This window comes from Trifolium pratense, linkage group LG3 (genome assembly GCF_020283565.1).
Source record: "Trifolium pratense cultivar HEN17-A07 linkage group LG3, ARS_RC_1.1, whole genome shotgun sequence".
NCBI lineage: Eukaryota > Viridiplantae > Streptophyta > Magnoliopsida > Fabales > Fabaceae > Trifolium > Trifolium pratense.
This window is the reverse complement of record NC_060061.1, coordinates 40,101,444-40,124,420: the sequence shown is the minus strand read 5'-3', so window position 1 is coordinate 40,124,420 and position 22,977 is coordinate 40,101,444. Positions and strand designations below refer to the sequence as shown.

Below are 22,977 nucleotides of genomic sequence, written 5' to 3'. Positions count from 1 at the left end.
TATAAAAAAACCACGTCTTCCGTCAAAAAAGAATCACGTATCTCATAGTCTATGTTGCATGGGTACTCCATTTTAGACCGAGTACCGGTACCGGGTACGTACCGGGTACGTACCGGGTACCGGTACGCGTATGGTACTCCCCCGGTACGCACCGACGCCGTACCTAATTTTTTTGTTTGTTTTTTGCAATGGGTACACGCGTGGTACACTGTGGTACGCGCGTGGTACACCAATCCAAAAAAACACGATTTTTTTTTCTCCTTTTTCTTTTATTATTAGTTTTCTTTTTATAGGAAGATTTACGTTTTTTATTTGTTTATAATATATAGTTGATATTCGTAGAGATGAATGAGATTTATTTAATATATAGTTGATATTCTTGAAATTGCTAGTCTTACTCGCGGTGAACCTAACTAGAGGTCACTCTTTTTAGTGATGATGAAGAGGGAAATAATTGACTCTTTTTGAGCTAATTGGTTTTTAATTCCATATTTTGATGTTTCGAACAATTTAAATTACATTTAAAGTGTGGTGTGATCTTTTTTATGTTTAATTATTTGTTCTAACAATATAACTATATTATTTTATATATATAATTATATTTTTAAAAAAAAATTATAGGACGTACCCGTACCTTAGTTTTTCTAAAAATGACGTACCCCGTATCGGTACCGGTACCGGGTACCGGTACCGTACCCGCACCCGGGCAACATAGCTCATAGTATAATTTTTTTATTAAAAAAATATGAATTTCATAAGCCTATTATTATGATAAATTTGTATTAAAATATCAAAATTTTTATAAAAATATTTTACTAAACAGATTTAACTTAAATGATAATTAAATTAAAAAAATAATAAATTATCAAACAACTTCAACTTTAAAAATACATAAGATTTTAGGTTTGATTTTCATTAGATACATTATTAAAAAATAAAATAAAAAAACACTTATAAGCTGTGTCTCCAATCATGTCCATAGACATATTATATAGATAAGCGCTTATGATATGCGCTATTGCAATATGTGTGTTTCAACCTGCACACAATGTGCCAATTTTCATTGAGTAATCAGTCAATTTAGTCTCTAAACTATCACTCTCTCATCAACTTAGTCCTTAAACTATTAAAAACAACTAAAAAGTCCATAAACTATATTTACATCCTTCAATTTAGTCCTTTGTAAACATCATTTTATGACCTGTTATAATATCTCCAAGGCACTTCTTAACACAGTAGTATAGATGAAAAAAGCTAGCTCCTACTAGTATTACCAATAACACAACCAGCCTGCAAAGATAATTTACCATATAATGCTTGGAATTTAATAAGACTTTGTTAGCATACTATATACAATGACACTTTTATGCCCTTTATGTCATCATTATACACACTAACACACCCAAAACATTCCTTATAATAACAGAAGAAAAGGAATAGAAGGATAAAAAACTCTCAGACCCGCAAGAAACAAGAGATCACAAAATAAACTTCAAAGGGATAAAACAAAATCACAAACCCTTACAAATTTACAACAGTGAGAACAAAAAACAGATCTGTTTTTAGCGGCAACTAGAGGTTATATTTTCGTTGCGAGCAAAACGGTTGTTGCCGGAGAGTGGAGTGGTTGGCGGCGAGCAGGGTGGTTGTTTCCGTCGAAGCACGTGGAAGAAGAAAGGGTGATAATATTTTAGGGTTTTATAGACAAGTTAACTGAGGACTAAATTGACGGATTGATAATAGATTATGGACCTTTTAGTTATTTTTAATAGTTTACGGACTAAATTGGTGAGAGAATGATAGTTTAGGGACTAAATTGACCTATTACTCATTTTCATTTTTATCCCCAAAATCCAAACTATATTCCCCTGCTGAATCAGAAATCGCCAAATTTCCCTACCTTTTCCTCTTCGCTTCAAGCTCGTCTTCCCTTCACCATCATCGCCGTTTTCACCACCATCGCCGTTTTCTGGTAAATCATCGTTCCTCCTTCCTTTCACATACATAGATAGATTCCCAGTGTTATTCCTTCCCTCTTCGTTTACTATCGTCACTGTTACCCCAATCTCCACCGTTTATCGCTGCTTCTTTTTTCTATATTCATTTGGATTCTATGTTCTTCTTCGTGTTCACTTCTGATTTTGCACTCAATATTCATTCTTTTCCCTCTTATTCTAATTCAGATTCAGATTATTTGTTTTTCCACAATTGACTCTAATTCAGATTATTTCTTCTGAAAGGTGATCTTGTGGTAAGACAATATTGGTTACAAAAAAAGTACAATGCATGCAGAGGTCAGTTTCTAAAAATTGTACGATAGACCTATCAATCCTTAAGATTAAAATTTGTTATAAAAAACTAGTTACCATGAATATTTGTTAGTATTGTTACATTGAGAGTTTAAGGACACAAAGTAGGTTCTGTTAGCATGTATGTTTCACTTATTTGACATGAGGCATAACCTAGCTTCCACTAATATCTTGATTCTCAATAATTCATGTCTGAGCCTTACTTAAAATGTTATTTTTAGAGTGTCAAGTATTATCATATTTTATCAAAGATAGTAATTATACAGAAAGATAGAACACCTAACCCACAACTAGAACGGTCACATTCCTTATCTCTTTTTTAACGAAAGAGTGCAAAAGCATCACATGACAAACCAAGATATCCAAACTAAATTGGCACCCCTTAGCTGCCAACATGACAAACCAAAACATAACATTTGCAGCACTTTAAAAATATTATTAAATAAAAAGGAAGATACAAAAGCACTTGGGGGATTAGACCAAAACCCAAGTCAGAATAACTAAGAGAACTCAACATCTGCCTCATTAAAAACCTTTTCAGGAAAACCCAGAGGGATAAAACCTGGCAAGGAAAAAAGAGTACAGAGCAACCACAAACATAAGCATGAAAAAATTGAAGTCTAGGAAATATGACAAACATATCCTTCGACACAAAGTTCAAACTAAAAAATATTATTACATGCAACACACGCATAAGAAAATATTGCAACTTATTATTCCTTCCTAAAGTCTAGGAAATGATGATTTTAAATTTGCAAAGCCTTCTTTTGCCAAATCCCTCGCATGCTCAGCTTCTCTTAGGTCAACCTCTGATGAAGCAAGTGCAGAAAAGAATTTTTTACTTTGTTGGACCAATTCTGTGCATTCGGCCTTCAACTTCATCTTCTGAACATCACATTTGTTTGCCACCGACTTCAAACTATCTCTTTGATTCTCAAGATCTGCCAACCTTTTTGTCAGTTCATCAATTTGTAAAGAGAGCTCATGTATCTGAGCATTGGTAGTTGAAGTTTCACTATCAATGTGGGTTTGTGTACTCTTTACACTCCAAAGCTTGTTCATGAGATCAGTTTTCGAATCAAGAAGTTGGTTGTGCTTCTTGAGTACTTGTTGAGCAGTGGCGTGTCTGATAATGTTTTCATTGAAGAAGTTCTGAACCTTCTCAACAAAGTCCTTCAAGTCAGAAGTTAACATCCCTTGATATTGATTCAATCGATGAAAAAGAGAATTCAATTTTGTAATAGACTCTTGGTTAGATACAAGATGGTCAAGGTCTGATGATGAGTCCATCAAAGTCTTCAATTCTTGAAGTAAAACTCGAGCGGAGGAAATCGAGACTTGTCCTGTAAGAAGCTTCTCAAGTGCAAGAAGTGCAAGAAGTGGGTCTTCTTCGATCAGCATGTTAATGTCTTCCATTGCTACAAGAGTTAATTTATTTTCACTTATATTCAGCTTACTTTCATGGAAGCATCATCAAATTTAACGAAATAAACACACGGTGGAAAGAGAAACCTTAAAATTTAAAGAAGAATAATAAAACTCACCAATAATTTCCTGTGAGTCTCCAATATCAACATATTTGGTGGCAGGAGGCTTTGTATTGACAGTTGAAAAAGAGGGTATGGATATTTTGCCATCTCCATCTTCCTAGAAATTGAAATCGATAAACACATGATATCATTATCTCCAATGTAGGGAAGACAACATAGGTTTTCGGTGTATTGATTTATTTATTTTATGGGTTTTCGGTGGACAAAGTTTCTGCTGCTACTGTTTTTTCTAACGTTGAACCCTCCAACTAATTGCATATCATGAAAATGTAAATTAGTTGCCAGCATATTTCTACGTAGTAGTTGAAGTAAGCTTTATATGCAGTATAAGGCAGTACTATATTAAAAGGATGTTTATATGCAGTATAATGACAGTTGACTGCCAAATTATAAATAAATAGGATCGACCCAATAAATACATAAGATAAACTCACCGGTGAAGATGTTTCCGACTTAGAAGTAGTTGATAAACCTGATGATGAACTCACTGATTTTGAATGAGTTGATGATGTTATTGTCTTGGCATTAGCTGATGTAGTTCCATCTTCCACACTTATCTTCATACCCTGCATTAAATTAAAAGGATGTTTAAGTTGATAGTATAATTCAACTCTTGCATTGAAAATTGTCTTTTGTTTAGGAGCATATAATTGTACATCTGGCTCATTCTTTAGTTCTGAAGTAGTAGACATGGTTGCTGCTTCTGTTGTTTTTTCTGATGTAGAACCCTCCAACTAATTGCATAGCATGAAAATACAAATTAGTTGCATCATATTGATATAAGAAGCACTTGAAATTAAATTAAATTATGTCAAAATTATGCTTGCGGCCCTTTAAGTTTAACTTTTTTTAGAAGTGAAGGGAGAAAAGAAATAGACATATATGACATGTTCATGTGAGGTTTCTCGGTATTTACTTGTGAGTTTGTTGGTGAATATACTGCTGATGGCATCTCTAAACCAGAAACTATTATTCCGTCATCTTTATGAAACTGTTGTTGAATAGTTGAGCTTACTTGCATGGCAGCATTATCATTTAGAGAAACTGAACAACATGTGAAAAACGAGTGTTCAGAATTAAAAGGGTGATGACGTACAAAAATCAAGGAAAATATTAATTGATCCTAATAGTCTTCACCTTGATTGTTAGTTTGAGTTGTTTCGTGTGAGTCTCCAAGATTAACATCTGCGATGTTAAGACAATCTGTAGTTGAAACTGGAAAAGGTATGCCTATTTGGCCATCACCATATTCCTAAACATGTTAAAATAATTAAATAATATCAACATCTGTAGATTGTTAATATTTGTAGGATTAGACAAGTGATGGTGATTTCACTATAGAAACAAATGAAGGAAATTTTTGAAAGCTTGGTTCCACTTTAAATCCATGTAAGTAATGGATCTGATGATAAACTTACTGATTCTAAATGAGTTGATGATGTTATTGTGTTGGCATAACTAGTTGATGCAGTTCCTTCTTCAACGCTTACCTGAATACCCTGCTTAAAATTAAAAGCATGTTTATGTTTTTCATATAATTCAGTTCTTGAATTGAAATAGAGTCAAAAAGAAAAAAATACTAGCAAAGTAGGGGAAATGCCTTTTGTTTAAGATCAACTAAATGTATAGGTGGCACATTCCTTGTTTCTGAAATGGTAGACATAGAACCTTCCAACTAAAACCATAGGATGAAAATGAAGATTAGTCGCGAGATATTTTTAAGTAGTAGTCGGAGTAAAATTAATTTTCTGTATTACAAAGTCTCCTTGAGAAAGTTTGATGGTAGTATCAATTTCTCCAAGTAAGTGTTGACTTGTTGATTCTTCACTTGTCAACTCCTGCGATAAGTACAGAAGCATTAGTGATATGAACATACTAATTACATCCATTATTACTACTAAGAGAATTTTCATTTGCCCTGCAAATTACTTGGGAATTTGTTGGTAATGTTGTCACTGATGGTATCTCTAAATCAGGAACATTTTCAATAAATTCATGCTTTGTCTCTGGTGTTCGGTTCATTTCTTTCTGCAAACAAAAAAAAAATTAAAAAAAATAGCTTCATTAAAAGAAATTGTCATGGTGATTGTATTTTATTCACCTGTGAAGATGTTGCCATCATGTATTCTAATTTTCTAAATAGACCATTCAGATTCACACGCACACCAAGATCTACAGAAACATATTATTAATTACATAATAATTAATGAAATTTCATACACAAAAAAAAAGATATATCCATTGCCGTGTGCATGTGTAAACACATACATTCCTACATTTTGAGAAGCATCACAGGGAATAAGCATATAGTGTGTACCTATGCCAGCTATTCCAAACGCTTCGAAATTTCTGCTAGATGTTAACGATGTCGGAGACAATTCTTTACAATTCTTTATGTAATGGATTTCTACGGCCTGAAATTGAATTCCCTGGACATGGCACAAGCTTGGTAGGTTGACAAATACTACAGCTTTCAGATTTGGAATCTCAACTTTCTGATTATCACCACCTACACTTTTGAATATTTCTTTCAGTTCATGTGCTTCACCTATCATCATAACCTTTAACTCAGGAGGAAGCTCGTTCTTCATGGAGATCGGAAAGACACTTTTCAACTTATTGCACATTGCTACTGCAAGGGTTTTTAGCACTGGGAAGTATGTCTTTGACATTCCTTGATTCTCAATATCATCATCATCTTCAATGATATGCTTCAACTCATTGCATTCTTGTATTCTTAGATGAGACAACTGTGATAGGCATCTTAGAATAGAGGTGGAGAAAACTATTTCCAATTTTTCACATTGAGAGATGGTTATACTTTTAAGGTTTTTGAGGGCAAATGCATTTTTAGGACCCATAAAAAGATATATCATCATAGGTAGATTATGCAAAATAATGTTTTGCAACCCCAAGTTTATCTGCCGCTCACTTTCTTCACTGAGACATACTATACTTTCTACATTGGATTTAGATACATTGAGCATTTCCAAAGCTAGAAGATGTTCCATGTTCCCACTGAATTCCTGCAACAAAAGATGGGAAATAAAAATACATGCATAAAATAAGAGTAAATAAATCGTGAAAAAAGGATTTGTGCTAATTAAGCACTCGAGTACTTAGGTACTCTCTTTTGAATAGGCATGGCAATGGGGCGGGGCGGGGACGGGTTTTGCCCTCCCCAAACCCAAACCCATAAAGTTCGGGTTTCCCCAAACCCGTCCCAAATTCGAGCGGGAATAAAAATGATAACCCCAAACCCATACCCAACGGGAATCGGGTATCCCCATCGGGTTTCGGGTATCCCCATTACGCCTCTTTTCAAATGAATTTAGATTATATTTTAGTATTTTTTTATTAAAAAAAAGATAATTGTCCAAAATTATTTTCTCTCAACAATATTTTTTTAAATAAAGAAAAAAATAATAGAGAAAATGGTTTGTTTAATACTCAAATTAAAATAAAAAAATAAATATATGAACGTAATTTAAGAGATTGTTTAAGCATTTCTAATTTAAAAGAGGTGAAATATAATTTTTAGTATAAGCGGGGCGGGTTCGGGGACGGGTTCGGGGTGGGTATCAATGTACCCATTACCCGCCCCAAACTCATCTTTTGAAATCGGGGAAAACCCAAACCCGAACCCAAACCCAGTCAACTCGAGTTTTCCCCGTCAAAGCGGGTATGGTTTGGGTGGGTACCCGCGGGTATGGATTTTATTGTCTTGTCTACTTTTGAAAGCTAATTACCTAGTTTATGGACTGAACCATAAATTTAAAAAGATCAATTAACTAAACTTAAATAAACTAAACAGTTTAAATGAATTGTTTCTGAACTTTTAAACCAAACCGTAATAAAACTTGTGCAAAATCATTGAATAAATAAAATATTTTATGCACTAAACAATATAAATAGAGAGATGGGAGGGAGAGAGATAGAGATAAAGAGACTTTACACTATCCTCTTTTCTTATGTTAAAAAATGGATGAACACTTCGTTACATATCTTTCTTTTTTATTTACATATCTTATTATTTGGATATGTACCAATATACAACCCAGCTTAATAATTCTAATAGGTCCAAAAATTAATAAATATTATTTGTGAGCCTATCAAAATTATGCACGTAAGTGGTGTACCAATACACATCTAAATAAGATGTGTATCGGTGAGTCCCATGTTTTTATTTTTCTATATTTATCAATAAGAACTAATTGGTTTGCAGTTGTTTAAAAAAACTATTTGTTATGTATTTTTTTTACATATCAGGGATCAACTTTTGTCCCGTAACGTTTTACGTATCAATGACAAACATTCATCCCACAATTTTTTTTAATATTTATCCATACATTATTCTTGTATTCTTCATATAAGAGATAAAATTCAAATAAGGATAATGTTTTGTTTATTTAATGAAAAAATAGTAAATCTAGGTCTAGTTGAGTTATTTTGACAAAAATATTCCATCTTTTGCTTATGTGTCCATTTATTTAATTTAATTAGGTTGGTTTGGTAATTATTTATATTATACGTTATTTTCTTAAATATATAAATAAAAATATAGTAGAATTGAGTGAAAAATAAAAATGTTGTTTGTTGCAAATTTGAGGAAAATTCAAATAATGATAATAAAGTGTTGCATGTTTGACGATTAAATAGGACCATTAAATTAGAAATTTAATTGAGACTATTTGAGATAATTTAGTAAATTTGATAGTAATTAAATTTATTATATTAATTAATAGTAAATAATACTAATAAGGGTCTTGATAACTAACTAGTGTTCCAACCGCACTAATTAAGGAATTAAAAATAGAAATAAAAGAAAAAGATTTCAGAAACATTAATAAAAAATACATTGAAAGAAGGGTAAGTACCTTGATAGTTGTACTGTCCTGATATCTTGAAATTGAAGCAAGGAAGGTAAAATCACCAATAGATTTAACATCAACCTGAGAGCATTCTTTGAGTTCAACTTCTTTCAAAGGTGAAAATGTTATGTGATATTGTTTGGGCGACATGCCGATTAAACTTTTGAGATCAACAAGCTTGAGAGTTTTCAATGCTGGAAGATGAAGTTGAATTTCATTGTTGTTTTGATCATGATCATCATCACTAGCATTAATGTGCCCAAATATGTATTTCAATTTCCCGCATTTTTCAACATTGAGCTCTTTTAATTTTGGGAAGACATTGCCCAATTCATTTCCACCACTCCCATCTTCAATGTCTACTACTATGTGCTCCAATTCATCACAACCAATAATAGTCAAGCTCTCCAACGACAACATTTTTGGTGCAATAGACAACATAAACACTGATTTTATCTTTGAAAGTCGCTCCAGTTTGATCACTTTAATATTGCAAATGATATGAGATAGTCTTGAAAGACATTGAGCACGTTCCCATATGTTAGGACAATATGAACTTGTTTCCTGTCATGTAACCCCAATAAAAAGGACGTAAATCAAACCAAACAATCCTTTAATTAGTATGCATATATAAAACTAAAGTCTCAGGTGATAGAGATATCGCATATATTATGAAGAAGTCAGGATTCAAACCCCGGACTGCACTTATTCACCTTAGGTTACTAGACCACAAAAAAAATAAAAAAATACTGAAGTGAATGCATTCTATAGACCTTTAATGTGGAGTATATAACTTTTCTCTTTTCATTTCATCTGTTTTTTAAGAGTATTTCTTATACTCTTTCTTTTTCTGTATTGGATTAGATCCAGTTTCTTCTCCTTTTTATTCTTATACATTCTATAGTATTTCTTACAGATTGATCAAGATTAACGGTATTCAATAAAAATGCATAAACATTAATCTTTATCGGATTTAATAACATATCAAACGATTTTAGATTTTTGTAAAATTTTATATGGATGATCTATACGATATAAGCTTTCAAACCAATGGTGAATTTTATAAAATTTGTACTCGTTAAAGCGTTATTGAGCGGTGTAACATTACTCAAATGTTACACCGGTGTAATTTGATTCATCCTCTATATATATATATAACCTTCGTCGTATATATAAAATTCAAATTAGAAAATGTAGAATTTACAAACAAACATTTAACACAATCACTTAAATTCAAAAAATTTCCGGCTTAAATGTGAAAAATAATATTATTTTCAATATATAAATAGCATAGTGTTATTATAATATTTTTTCCCATACATACATTAATTATCCAAAGAATGCAATAACTAAGTGTTTCAAACACTATTGTAAGAAAAAAATAAAATAAAAAGTGTTACAAAGAGTCTCCATGTATGAAAATATTTTAATTATATTTGTTCCTACATGTTCATTTGAGAGTGACTCTCACTATATATTATTTTACGTAGTGTTGTTTACAATTTTCCAGTGAGGTAGAACTATAGTAGAAAATTTAATACACATTAAAGTGTCAAAATTAAATAACCAACAAATTGAAAGTATGATCACTGTTTAGTTTGTAAACAAAGAATCGTAGAATCATATGATTAAGAGATATTTTTTAGTCGATATTTGTGAAATGAATAACATTAACCTTTAACACATAACGACCTACAAATATAAAATTAGTATTTGAACCATGTGAAAAAAAAGAGCATTTGAAAGGGATTTGTATCTAAAAAGAAAGAAAAAACACGTGGCCGGTGATATAAGACGATAAATATATATAGGATAAAAAAAATTGTGCATTTACGATGTTCTGACATTATCAAAAGTTAACGGAAAAAAAGAAGAGAAGATTACCGTGGAGATTGAGCAGGCTTGTGGCTGATCCTGACTAACCAATGGGACTTTAGTACTTGTGGCACCCTTCAACTTGTATCTATAACAACATATATGACTCCAAGAGAATATAATATTGGATTTCAATGGCTTCACCTGCAATTCTGTTTGTGGCTTGGAAATGGAATTAGATGACCTTTCAATGGAATGATAAGATTCTGGAAATATGCCGATAAAATTTGACACACATTTTAGCTCCAATTCTATTAGTGAATCCAGTTTGACTTCTTGCTCAAATATGTAAGTCAACTTATCACAATGATCTATTTTGACAACTTTGAGCTTTGGAAACAATGAGTTGCAGCTCTTGTTATTATCATTATCACCATTAACTTCAATCGCGCCATCCACTCTTTCAGATGTAAATATGTTTTTCAAGTTACCACATTCACTTATATTCAATTCTTCCAACAGCGGCAGGCTTCCAGAAGGTGACAGATGAAAAACAGAAACTAATGTGGGACATGCTTCTATTTTCACGGTCTTTAGATTGCAGAGATTTACATTGCCTTTGAACAAACTTCTCAAATTTCCACAAGACTTGATAGTTAGTTTCTCTAAATTGTTCATAGAGTCAAAGGAGATGGGACCATTGCATAATTCTTCCAAATTTTCCATTTCATTGAGCTTTAGTACAACTAACTTGGAAAATACATTTGGTACTTGAGAATCAATATGTTTCGTGTCTACGAGGAACTGTAGTTGTGAATCATCATTCAAATGAAGCTTAATTAGATCATTCATTCCTTGATCTATAGGAACAATTTCAGGCATAATATTTCTCCATCCCTTCTTAATTCTTTTCAACTTAAGATGCTCTGCTGTTTGCATCACATGTTTAAATGTTTCTTCTGACAAATAATCATTATAAAGAGACACACATTTTGATCCTGAAGAATCGGAAATTGTATCAGTGAGATGATACCTTTCCAATGTAGATGTAGGTAAGGTTATTTCCTGACAAAAATCATTGAAACTACTCCAGAAATACAATTCTTCAAGGGATGGGCATCTCTGGATAACTTCAAATGGATTATTATTTTCAATACTACAGAGTTCCAAGTTCAACAATCTAAGTCCCTTCAAGTTTGAAATTTCTTGTGGAAGTTCGTCAATCATACAAAAGATCAAATCAAGTGTTTGAAGACTTTGCAAGTTTCCCAAAACAGAGATGTCACCCAAATTCGCACATTTAACTAATAAAGAACGAATATTAGTCAATGACCGAATTGATCGTGGTAATGATATAGTTATTTCTTCACCTCTGTATATTAATATCAAAACTCGAAGCCCTGCAATATTTTCAAAGAATGAATCCACAAAGCAACCTGTGACCATGCTTAAAATCAGAATCTTTAGTTTAGAACCATCAAACATAGGGGGGCACAAATCATTTGGACTGCCATCAAATAACAAGTATTTGATATTATTCCTTCCAACCAATGACTTTTGATTTTTGTTAGAAAAATTTACTGCTAAAATCTCTTTGTTCGCTATCCATTGGGCAACTTCACGAACCAAGTCATGCATTTTTACATCTCCTTCATCTGTCTTCAACAGTAAACATGAATCGAGGAGTTTATTTTTGGCTACAACTAATAGATTTCTAGCATTGTTGTATTTGTCATAACCTCCCTCAAATAGGCCGACTCCTATGCCAAGTCTGGTTAGAATATAAGTAGGGATTTCTTCATCTTCTGGGAATACAGAACATAAAAGGAACAATTTCTTGGCCTTTTCGTCCTTGAGATAATCATAGCTAAACTTTAAACATTTATAAGTGTCAACCAAATCGTTATCAACAGATTCAACACCGCCTATGGCCATATGTTTCTGCAAGGAATTTAAGGCCACATCCCACTTTTCCTGACGTTGTTCGCCCTTCAAACTACTGGCAATAGCAGCAATTGCAACTGGTAATCTTTTACATTCATTTGCAATTTTACGGCCCTTGTCGAGCAAATTTTTTGTTGAAATTTCACTTAGACCAGCATGCCTTTGGAACATGATCCATGTGTCTTCTTCGGATAAGAGATCAAGTTGGATTGTCTTACTGCATTCTAGTCTGTTGCACACCCACAGATAGCGCGTAGTTACAAAAACTCTACAACCCTTGTGATAGTCAATGTGTGGAATCCCTATATCATTAAAATCAATATCGCCCCACACATCATCCAATATTAGAAGAATCTTCTCACCATTGGTTAATCTTCTCCATAGTTTTTTGGGTCGATCTGATTCATTACAGTCATCAAAATTCAATCCCAAGGGTCCAGCTATATCATCTTGAATCTTTTTAATATCAGGAGAAAATGACACTGTCGTATCGATAACATGAGTAAATTGATTGGACCGCTTAAGTTCCTTGCCCACTTCTTTGGCCAATGTAGTTTTTCCTGTGCCCCCCATCCCTTGCAACCCGACTATATAATTTTTGTCATCGTTCAGTGCATCCAAAAGCTCTTTGTATTTGGATTCCCTACTTTCAAAGGGAATATAGTGTTGGGATGAATAACGTTCAACATCTGGAAGATGAGCAGGGAGTCCAATTGCAAGTTCCTTTCCAGTTTTTATCAAAATTTTTATTTGCTCCTTCTTATTTGCCAGTTCCTTTCCCCTTCTATATCGCCATATGCAGTCACAACAAAATCCAAAAAAAATATTTTGTTTTGTTTTGGTGTCTTCTTGAATGAGCTCTTCAGCTTCTTTTTTCCATAAAAGAGCATTAGCTTGAACATTTTCCCCACTTCTAGTTGCCACATCAACGCGTTGATTGAAAGTTGTCCTTTCTACTTCAAACCTAGTTTTTTCATCTTCAAAATCCTTAGCAATGCACGTGAAACAACATATATAACTTGATTCTGTGATTGCCCCATTTATCAATTTCTCCACATATGGCTTCACCAAATCAGTAAGGAAACTCGCCATCTAAATAAATTTCAATAGCTCAAAGTTAGGTAGTATCAAAGGAATAGGACAGTGCTGGCTGCAATTCAAGTTGTGCAGCAATCAAAAACAGAAGACACTATATAACAGCTGTTTGGTTTCTTAGTTCTCATGCTCATGCATCTTATCTTGTATATATACAAATTTATGTAGTAACAACTAGGGATGTCAACGGGGCGGGAATGTGCGGGGAAGCTTCCCCATTCCTCGCCCCAAAGTGCACGCAGGGGAGATTTTGCCTCCATCCCCATCCCCACGGAGGAATATTTGTCCCCATCCCCACAGATCCCACGGTTCCTGCGGAGATCCACGGATGTCAAATATTAACAAAATTTCTATATTTTTCGGTCAAATTATGACAGTAGTATGACGTTATTTTTTGTCTTATTTAAAAAACAAATATTTTGCATCTTTCTTTTTTAAATAATAAAAATAACACATAATGCATTCATAACCAAAAAACATTACAAAAACATTTGGCTACTAATAATCATACAAAACCTAACGGCCAAAATATTTCATAGCAAAGTATGGCAGTTCGGGAAATGGACTAATAATCATACTAATAATAATCATACTAAAAACATTGCAAAAACATTTGGCTACTAATAATCATACTAAATTACTAATAATAATATATAGTGTGTATATGGACGGATTCAGGGAATCCGCGGGGACGGATGCTTCCTCCCCGATTCCCGCCCCAAAGTGCCTGCGGGGAGATTTTTGCCTTCATCCCCATCCTCCACCGGATGCAAATTGACAACCCTAGTAACAACTATTCATTAAGAAACATCACAACTAGCTTTTCAAGTTATTGATTTAAACCTTGAATTATTAGTCTCAATTCATTTCCACGTTTAAGGAAATCCAATTGTCAAGAATTGGTGTGGACACTAATTTGTTCAATTGCAATTCATATTTTTTTCTTTACTACCCATAAATTTATTTTTTTTAGTTTGTTCGAGCAAATATTTGAGAAAGTTGTAACATGAATTCCATCACATATTTAAGTTTAAGATACTATAAGGAGGTTTCTAAATACACAATTTATAGTTGAAAATGACAAACAAGTTATGAAAAATTGATGATGTAGAAAAATGGAGTGAAGACCAAATGTGGAAATCATATACAAATTGAAAATCATTATCAGACAAAGAAACCAAAGAAAATGTTTCACAGTTATCGGCACATACTCAAGTCTATTGAACAATCTTTTCCTTTCTCTGCATCAGCTAGCATCTAGAGAATAAGGAGTAAATTTCATTGCAATTCATGTTCTGCATCAAACAGAAGTTGCAGAGACAATAACAATCGTTAATGTATACTTCCCAAAACTTTTGGCACTTTCTAAAATCTAGACATTTTTAATACCTAAATCATTTCATTTCCTCTTCCTTAAAAAGCATAACTTTTGTTACTTAAATCAGTATAAATCCTCTATTATTTTCCCTTACTTAAATTAGAATGGAGCGTATGATTGTTTGTTACCTTATAATTTCAGCCCATGCATGCTCAAGTAGGCAGCTAGTATGTATGTATATGAATAATTATCCTGATCTTTCACCAATTAATCTGCAATTAAAGACAAAATTATGAATAAATGAATGATTAACCATGAGATTCCAATCTGCAAATGCTGAGTACAAAATAAAATTCTACAGCAAGCAAAAGCATCAGATCAGATTGTTCTTTACCTGTGTTATGTAGTCAACCATGAGATTGTTCTTTGCCTTATAAGATTGTTCTTTTATGGTCTACTGTACTATCTTACAACATCCACTACCGTACAGTTTTTAAGTATAATTCTAAATAGCTATCCACAATACAATGTATGGTTCAAAACAAAACTGAGAAAGGACGGTACTACTGACTAGCTAAAGCTAACTAGGCAGGTCATTCATTACTCACAAAATTTACAGCTATAGCTAGTCATACCATTCATTATTCACAACTACTACTAGTTACTCCCTCCATTTTTAATTATAAGCAAAATTCAACTTTTCAGATTCATCGAATAATTTATGTATCTGAACTATAATGTAAACCAGATACGTCACTTTTTCAATGAATCTAAAAAGTGAACTTTTGATTATCATTACTACTACTACTGTGGATGCAGATCTGCTCCGATTCACAAATTGTCCAGTTCCCAGTTTGTTTCACTGATGTGTGACACGTGGCAAACTAAATTTTAACGCTCCAGATCCCAGTTCCCAGTTTGCTTGTCATTATTTTTATTGTTGATGTTATAATCTTTCATCGTTCACTCGAGTTCATAAAAGGGAACTGAGACTCGAGGTAGATGCTTCGGGGGAGAAGCAAACTGTGCTTCAAATAAATAGGGTAGGAGAACGAAACTGAAAATACAAAAAAAGTGCAGAAGCTTAAATGGCCCCACGAGGACGGGTGGAGGAGCACAAACGCTGTATTACATGAAGAAGAGGAACAGTGAATGTTGGTTGCAAGGGAGAAGGAAGAAGATGAAACGTGTTTCCTCTTATTTTATTATTATTATTATTATTAATATTATTATTCAATTTTTTTTTTGACAATATTATTATTATTCAATTAAACAAATACTTCTTCGGCTTTTTTAAAATATGTGATTTCACCGAAATAAAAATGTGATTTTTATTAAGCTAATTTATTTAATATTTATTTTATTGCTTAAAATAAATATTTAAATTATGAAATGTTAAAATTATTTTAATTAAACTAGGACCCGTGACCCGTGCGTTGCACGGGTTTGATTAAAATATATAATTAAAATATTTTTATAAATAAAAAATAATAATTGTGATAATTATAATCGCATATAGTTAAATAATAGATATTATTTTAAAATATGATTATATTTAATATTAGTATATGAGTAAAAAAAAGTTGTTTAAAAATATTAGATTTTTTATTAATTTATATCGTAGTTTGTTTATATTTTAATGTAATAGATCTCTTATAATATTTCATAAATTTGAAAAGATGTATAATTTTTTATTTTATTAGTGTTATCATATAAGATTTTAGTTTTCTTTATATGAGTTGAAATTTTATAGTCAAATGTCACTTTGTTTTTTATTTTTGATGTATCCCTTATTTTATTATTTTCAATAAGAGTTTGAGGTATACCTAATTATACTTGTAGACAATATTGCTCATGAGAAATGTTAAAATAAGTTTTGATTATAGAATATGATTCATATATGGTGTCTTTGACTATTTGTTCCACGTGATCTCATTTTTTGAAAATTATGTATCAAATAATGTATTTGCTTACTACGTTTTATGCAATTTAAGGTTCTAAATAGCTTATCTACTTACTGATCTCTCGTTCTCTTGGAGTTTATTCTCACTTATTCACTTGGTGAAATTTTATTCCAACTTTATTAGTCCCAATTTTTTAGTCTATTGTTTGGTTCATTTTTTTTTTCTTAATCCTTTTGTCTTTTGTTTGTTTTCTTTTTTCTTGGTGAGGTTCGCGTCTCTTCAAAATTATTGTAAGCTGCCATTCATTTTGATTGAAATGTTCTTGGCCGACTGTCTCTCAGTGCTCGGGTTTCTATTGATTGTCGTCCTGGTATGTGACTGAATTCTCAGGCACTGGAATTTTTAGCTCTTCCTTTGGATGGTGTGCATCTTGCAAAGCTGCTGTTTTTCATATGATTTTGTTTTTATTTTGTAATTAAGGACTTGGTAGTTAATAGTTATGGTTCCTTGTAGTTTTTTTTTTTTTGCATTGAGGTTCCTTGTAGTTTTTCCAATAGTGATTACTTCTCACATAATTATATTGGATTTTGTATGTTTTTTGTTACAGAGAATGCTTGAATAAAAATTTGCTGATTCTAAAATAATAATATTTGGTCTAAATTAGAGTGGATGGCTATGAAACCAAAAGAAGGATAAACTAAAGGAGCCAAAATAATTTATTTGAAATTAATTAAAGAGATTAAAATTGCACAATTAAACCATTAATTAATGATAATTTCCTCAATTTTTACAACAACAAAACTTAGTGTCTTAAAATCACTTACAATAATTCTCAACTTTAAAATATCCTCTAGATTGTGGTTGAAGTGATCAACCACATATTTATGAGATATATGAGTAAATATTGAGTTCAAATCTCAACATTTCTCTCATCAACTATCAACCACATATTTATGAAATAACTAAATATTTATATCATATATTCATTATTTATTAGATAAGTAAATATTTAGTTCAAATAATAACATTTCTCTCATCAATGTTACTAATATCAATTGAAAAGAAATCTCTCACAATACAAAAAAAATGACATAAAACTCTTCATGTATATATTATATATATAAAGAAGTGACCAGCGGGTGCTACCTAATCACCACAGCTACTTTGCAGACCAATAAAATAAAACACTGGCCTTTCAAAATCACATTGCAAATTTTTTTCAAGAATCATACCTATAATGATACTTTTTTTTTTTTGGGTCTGCAATGGATGAATAATGAACTTACTACATAAACAAACTTTTTCATATTATAAAGTCTAAAATTGAGCTCCTTGAAAAGTTTGACCAAATTGCCAATTGCCTGGTGCCACATTAAAACTTGTCATAGTTCTACCATCACTTGTTGTAACTTGAAATGAGAGAGTTTGTCCATTAAGATAAGAGTTACTTTGCCAATTTTGTCCCCAATTTCTTGACATGGGTTGCCACCCAGTTCTTGATCCTTTGATGGAAACTGAATGAACATCCCCAGCACCACCCACATTGGTGACCAAAACTAGGTTGAAGTAAGAGTGGCCATTGATTGTGAACCTTATTCCTCCCTTTTTGACACATGGTACCCTATCATTATCACAAAAATAATAAAATTATTAGACACATAAACTAATGAATAAAATAGGACATACAGATTAGAAGTCGTAAAAAATGAATGTGATTTTAGTTTTACTTATCAAAGATTTTTATGTCTCTCTAACAGTAATTGAAGGAACATTTGACTGCATTTGATCCTCCATCTACTTTATAAATATATATTCAGGTCTTCTTGTAACTGATATGAGACTTTACCATTTTAATTAAGATGACTATTAATACCATTAAGGGGCGTCTTAAAAAATTTCCCCATCCTCATTTTTTTTTTAAGAAAAATGACATGTTACCGATGAGGGAGAATTTGTTTTCAACATTTAATCTCTTCACTTTATAAATTAGGTAACTAATTAATTGTAGCTTTAAGTTTGAGAGAGCAAAGCCAAATTTAAGGCTTAACTAACCTTCTAAAGGCCACAGGCACAATTCCAGCTCTATATTCAGCAATTTGAAGGTAGGCAGGTTCAGCCATATCAAAATGTTGCAAAGGAGGGTTACACCAACCACCATTGTTGTTAGCCAAAGATGGATTTGGTGGACAAAAATTTGTAGCAGTAACAATAATTGAGCCAGGTTTGCACCATCTTGGATCATCATTGCATCTCATTTCATAACAAGAACCACAGCTTAAGCCATTGTTGAACAAAGCAGTGCTTAGTGCTGCTGTGTTTGTTCCATATCCTTGGCTATACAAATTTCCATATCCACATGCTCCTCCTGATAAAACAAAGGAATAAATTTCATTTCAATTCTCAATAGCCACACCGTTTTTTTGTCCTTAAAGATGAATAAGTTAATTGTTCGGGGTTCGAACTCAGTTAATGCATAATACGAAATATATGAGATGTCCCTACCAACTGAGCTAAGCTCATGGGGACAATAACCACATTTTCTATGACAAAGTAAAAATTTATATTTTTCTTAACAAAGATAAAAATGAAAATATATATATATATATATATATATATATATATATATATATATATATATATATATATATATATATATATATATATATAGCTTTCTTTACAAAGATAAAATAGTGGTTTATTTTTTCTATTTGTTTTATAATGAAAATAGTGGTTTGCTAGTGTTGACTTTGTTCAACTTGAATTATTTAAGTGATGTTTCTTTGTGACACATAGGAGAAAGGAAATATACATACAAAACCAAAAACAAAAAAACACTACTAAAAACATTTTGTTAATTATAGATGTGTATTTATACTTAAAAAAAAGGAAATGGGAAATTATATTAAATTAAAGTGATAATGATCATTATACAAATGCCTACGAGAGAATTTAAACTTCGTCCTTGAGATTATAAGGTCAGCACTCAAACTCTTACTATTGACTGAACACTTCATTGGTAAAAATAAAATTATAAATGTGTATATTTTAATTATAATTATGAATTTTATGTATAAAACATTGCACCAATATAACACAAAAAAAAAAAATCCAAAAAAGTTACTTGCATAACCATCACAAAATCAATTCTTCTATTGGTTGTCAATATTGTGTGTAAATTTGAACTAAAATATATGGAATGAAACATAAAAATAAATAAAAAATAAAAAATATGACTAAGCTAAACTCACCCATTGTGCCAGAAGCATCACCCCCACCATAGAAAGTAGCATGAGCACTCTCCCAACCACCATAATCAGCCATAGCATCTTGCATATTCATGTTAATACATAAAACAACTAAACTCACTAGAGCAATGGAAATTTTTTGGTGTGACATTCTAAGCTTTTGAGCCATTATGTTAAAAATAAAACAGAGGAAAAAACAGGGGAAGTTGTACTTTGTTTTCTATGTTATGTTTGTGTAGTGTTGTGATGTCATAAGCTAAAAATGGACCTCTATTTATAAGCAACATTTTGTAAACAACATGCACATATTCATGCTTCTTTTCCCAAAAGCCACATAACAAGTGACAAATGAAGTGCACATGCGTTTGTTCTAATTGGGGTTCCCAACCGCTAATATTGTGGGCCATATTATTGCACATGGATCCCCAACTATCTTTCTTCCCAACTTTATAGACCAACATCAATATCATTTGATAGTAATAGTTTAATATTTTTTAATTTTATTTTTTCCATTTGTTTATATTGGATAATTTTGGATAAGAGCTTATGTATGATTAGCTAGTGTTTGGTGTTTAGAATTCCAATAATAAAATAATCAAAAGCTAAAATCTTTTATGTTTAAATATCCTTTTGGTTTCTTAACTTGTCTTTTAACTTTCAAATTGATTAATTTCGTTCTTTAATTTATGTAACTTAATACAACTATATGTTTTTGGTTCTGTGGTGGATAGAATTGATTTTGACATAATTGAATTTGACAGAATTGATTTTGATAGAATTAAGTTTGATAGAATTGATTTATGTTTTGATATATTCACACAAAAATTAGTTGAACAAATAATTTAATTGTAAAAATCAATTTTATAATTAGAAACTACGATTTCTAGCTTCAAGTAGAATCAATTCTACTTTTGAGAAATCAAACAAGCCAGAATCAATTCTCAACGTCTAGAATCAATTCTGACTGTTTCAAAATTGAAACCAAACATACACAAGTCTCTTAATATTAAATTGGGTTGATTTGGTCTTTCAACTTACAAGTTAATGGGAGTTATAAGGATTGAAAAATGGGTCAGGATCAAATGACACCAATTAGTGTGACACAAAAGGCCACACCTCTCAATAATATTTTAACCGATATAAATTTTATAAAATTCACTGTTAGATTGAAAGTTTATATCATACAGATCATTTATGTAAAACTTCAGACAAATCCAAAATCATTTGATATGGTATTGAGATACATCAAAATTAACGGTTTGACTCTTTTTTTATATGTCTTTAATCTTTATCTGTCGCAATAGCATATCAAATGATTTTGGATTTATCTAAAGTTTTACATAAATTATCTATATGATATAAACTTTCAATCCAACGATAAAATTTATAAAATTTATATCGGTTAAAATATTATTGAGAAATGTAACATTTTGTGTCACACTAGTTGGTGTCATTTGATCCTAACTCTTGAAAAATTTATTCAAGTTAAAGGACCAAACTCATCTGTTTAAATCCAAACTGAATTTTTAAAACAAGTTATGGGATTAAATTGAACAATTTTAAAGTTCAAGGACCACTTAGGTATTTAAGTCTATCTTTTATTTTGTGAAAATAATTTATTCTCTTTTTCTATTTAAAAGTTTGTATTAATTTTATTTTCTAATAATAGAATCTTGAAATTAATAGTTATATGTATTTCTAAAAACCAATAAAATTGTGAAAATAATTATTTTATTATTTTTTAAAATGCATTATCTCTATCTAATATTTCATTGTTTGTCCATCACAATAATGCAGATAAAGAGTCTTTCGTTTTATCATCAAATTAAAAAAATATATATTAAGAATTGAAAACAAAAAATGAACTGTTTACAAAGTAAAGAGACCCTAAACTGCACTTTCAATTGAAATATGTAGGGTCTTAAGGAAAAGATAAACATATCTTAGCACATGGAGGATTATCATCTCTATAAGAAATCCTTAAGCAGATTTTAATGATACAGCTCCCCTGTCCAATACTAAAGACTCAAGTGGGGGAAGGGAAGGATAATATCTTGTATGTGCTTGAAAATTTGCCACGTTGATATATAGGAGTACAACATATGCATGTTAATTTATTCAGTTCTTAAATGTAATTTAAGTGTTTGGTTGATAGTTTAAAAAGATACAGCTTTGCTTCTGGTTGGACAAAGTTATGCATGTTATGATTGCAGTGGTTGATAGGATTATACAAAAGTAATCTCATCAAGTGTGAGATAAATGTATTGATGGTAGTTTTTGAACAATCGAGTGAAAAGATAAATATACTTCTTCTATTTTAAAGTAAATAGTTAAGATTGTCCTATTTTCTACCAAGATCAAAGATAAAATAAATTTTTACCCTAATACATATATTTTGCTCGAAAGTGAGTCTTCATCGAGTACTTTTATTAGCATCCCGCCTTTTCTAGCCTTATTCACTCGGAATGGAATCGAACCACAAAAAAATTTTAGTCCTTTGCTCTAACCAGTTGTGCTCCAGTTCTCCAAAGACAAGGTTCAATTCTTTGTTGAGACCACTTGTGTAAGAAAGCCCACAAAGAGGCTTTTTCGAGTGAAAAAATATAGTGAAATCTTCGAACAAACAATTCGAATATGTACGCTCGTACTTTTCAGAAAGGTTGTTATTCCTTCTCCAATTAGCATCCCGGTCGATCGTCCGTTGAAAAATATAGACAAGAGTAATTTACTCTATCATGTTTAAATTTGAGTATTTTTATAAGTTGACACATAATTTCTCTTCTACTTTAAAATTAAATTAAATTTGTATAACATTTCTAAAATAATATATAATTTGAGTAAAACAAGTGGAATATTAAATAAAGCTAAATTACTTCATTGCATTGATGTGGTAAGTATTTTTTGGTGGAAAATAAATGTTAAAAGT

General features: G+C 31.5%; 2 protein-coding genes across 6 annotated transcripts; both read right to left on the bottom strand.

Moving 5' to 3' along the window:
• Positions 1-2,661: 2,661 nt before the first annotated feature.
• LOC123913720 lies at positions 2,662-16,101 on the bottom strand. 5 transcript variants are annotated; one of them, XM_045964556.1, is made up of 17 exons: positions 15,297-16,101; positions 15,091-15,174; positions 14,796-14,879; positions 10,615-13,581; positions 8,737-9,294; positions 6,177-6,885; positions 5,961-6,031; positions 5,789-5,887; positions 5,617-5,697; positions 5,460-5,534; positions 5,278-5,358; positions 4,997-5,111; positions 4,776-4,903; positions 4,516-4,593; positions 4,294-4,425; positions 3,854-3,956; positions 2,662-3,727 (listed from the first exon to the last, which is right to left on the bottom strand). In XM_045964556.1, exons 4-17 carry the CDS (start codon positions 13,579-13,581, stop codon positions 3,033-3,035), a joined length of 5,892 nt encoding a protein of 1,963 aa, XP_045820512.1. In that variant the 5' UTR covers positions 14,796-14,879; positions 15,091-15,174; positions 15,297-16,101; the 3' UTR covers positions 2,662-3,032. The 5 variants fall into 5 exon arrangements, with proteins under 5 accessions (XP_045820512.1, XP_045820511.1, XP_045820509.1 ...); XM_045964555.1 differs by having other exon boundaries at positions 10,615-13,896; positions 15,297-16,073; XM_045964553.1 differs by having other exon boundaries at positions 10,615-13,896; positions 15,091-16,073.
• Positions 16,102-17,893: 1,792 nt separating this feature from the next.
• LOC123916331 (expansin-A10-like) lies at positions 17,894-20,324 on the bottom strand. Its single transcript, XM_045967767.1, has 3 exons — positions 20,055-20,324; positions 18,859-19,171; positions 17,894-18,427 (listed from the first exon to the last, which is right to left on the bottom strand). Exons 1-3 carry the CDS (start codon positions 20,218-20,220, stop codon positions 18,124-18,126), a joined length of 783 nt encoding a protein of 260 aa, XP_045823723.1. The 5' UTR covers positions 20,221-20,324; the 3' UTR covers positions 17,894-18,123.
• Positions 20,325-22,977: the final 2,653 nt, after the last annotated feature.

Bases quoted from the DNA above. Each gene is read 5' to 3' on its own strand.
- LOC123913720 (XM_045964556.1), bottom strand. From the start codon at position 13,581: ATGGCGAGTTTCCTTACTGATTTGGTGAAGCCATATGTGGAGAAATTG. The intron at 6,886-8,736 runs GTACTTACCCTT...CTTTTGTTGCAG, and splicing joins AGGACAGTACAACTATCAAG to GAATTCAGTGGGAACATGGA. The intron at 4,904-4,996 runs GTGAAGACTATT...CATGTTGTTCAG, and splicing joins AACTCAAACTAACAATCAAG to TTTCTCTAAATGATAATGCT.
- LOC123916331 (XM_045967767.1), bottom strand. From the start codon at position 20,220: ATGGCTCAAAAGCTTAGAATGTCACACCAAAAAATTTCCATTGCTCTA. The intron at 19,172-20,054 runs GTGAGTTTAGCT...TTGTTTTATCAG, and splicing joins TGATGCTTCTGGCACAATGG to GAGGAGCATGTGGATATGGA. The intron at 18,428-18,858 runs GTTAGTTAAGCC...TGATAATGATAG, and splicing joins GTGCCTGTGGCCTTTAGAAG to GGTACCATGTGTCAAAAAGG.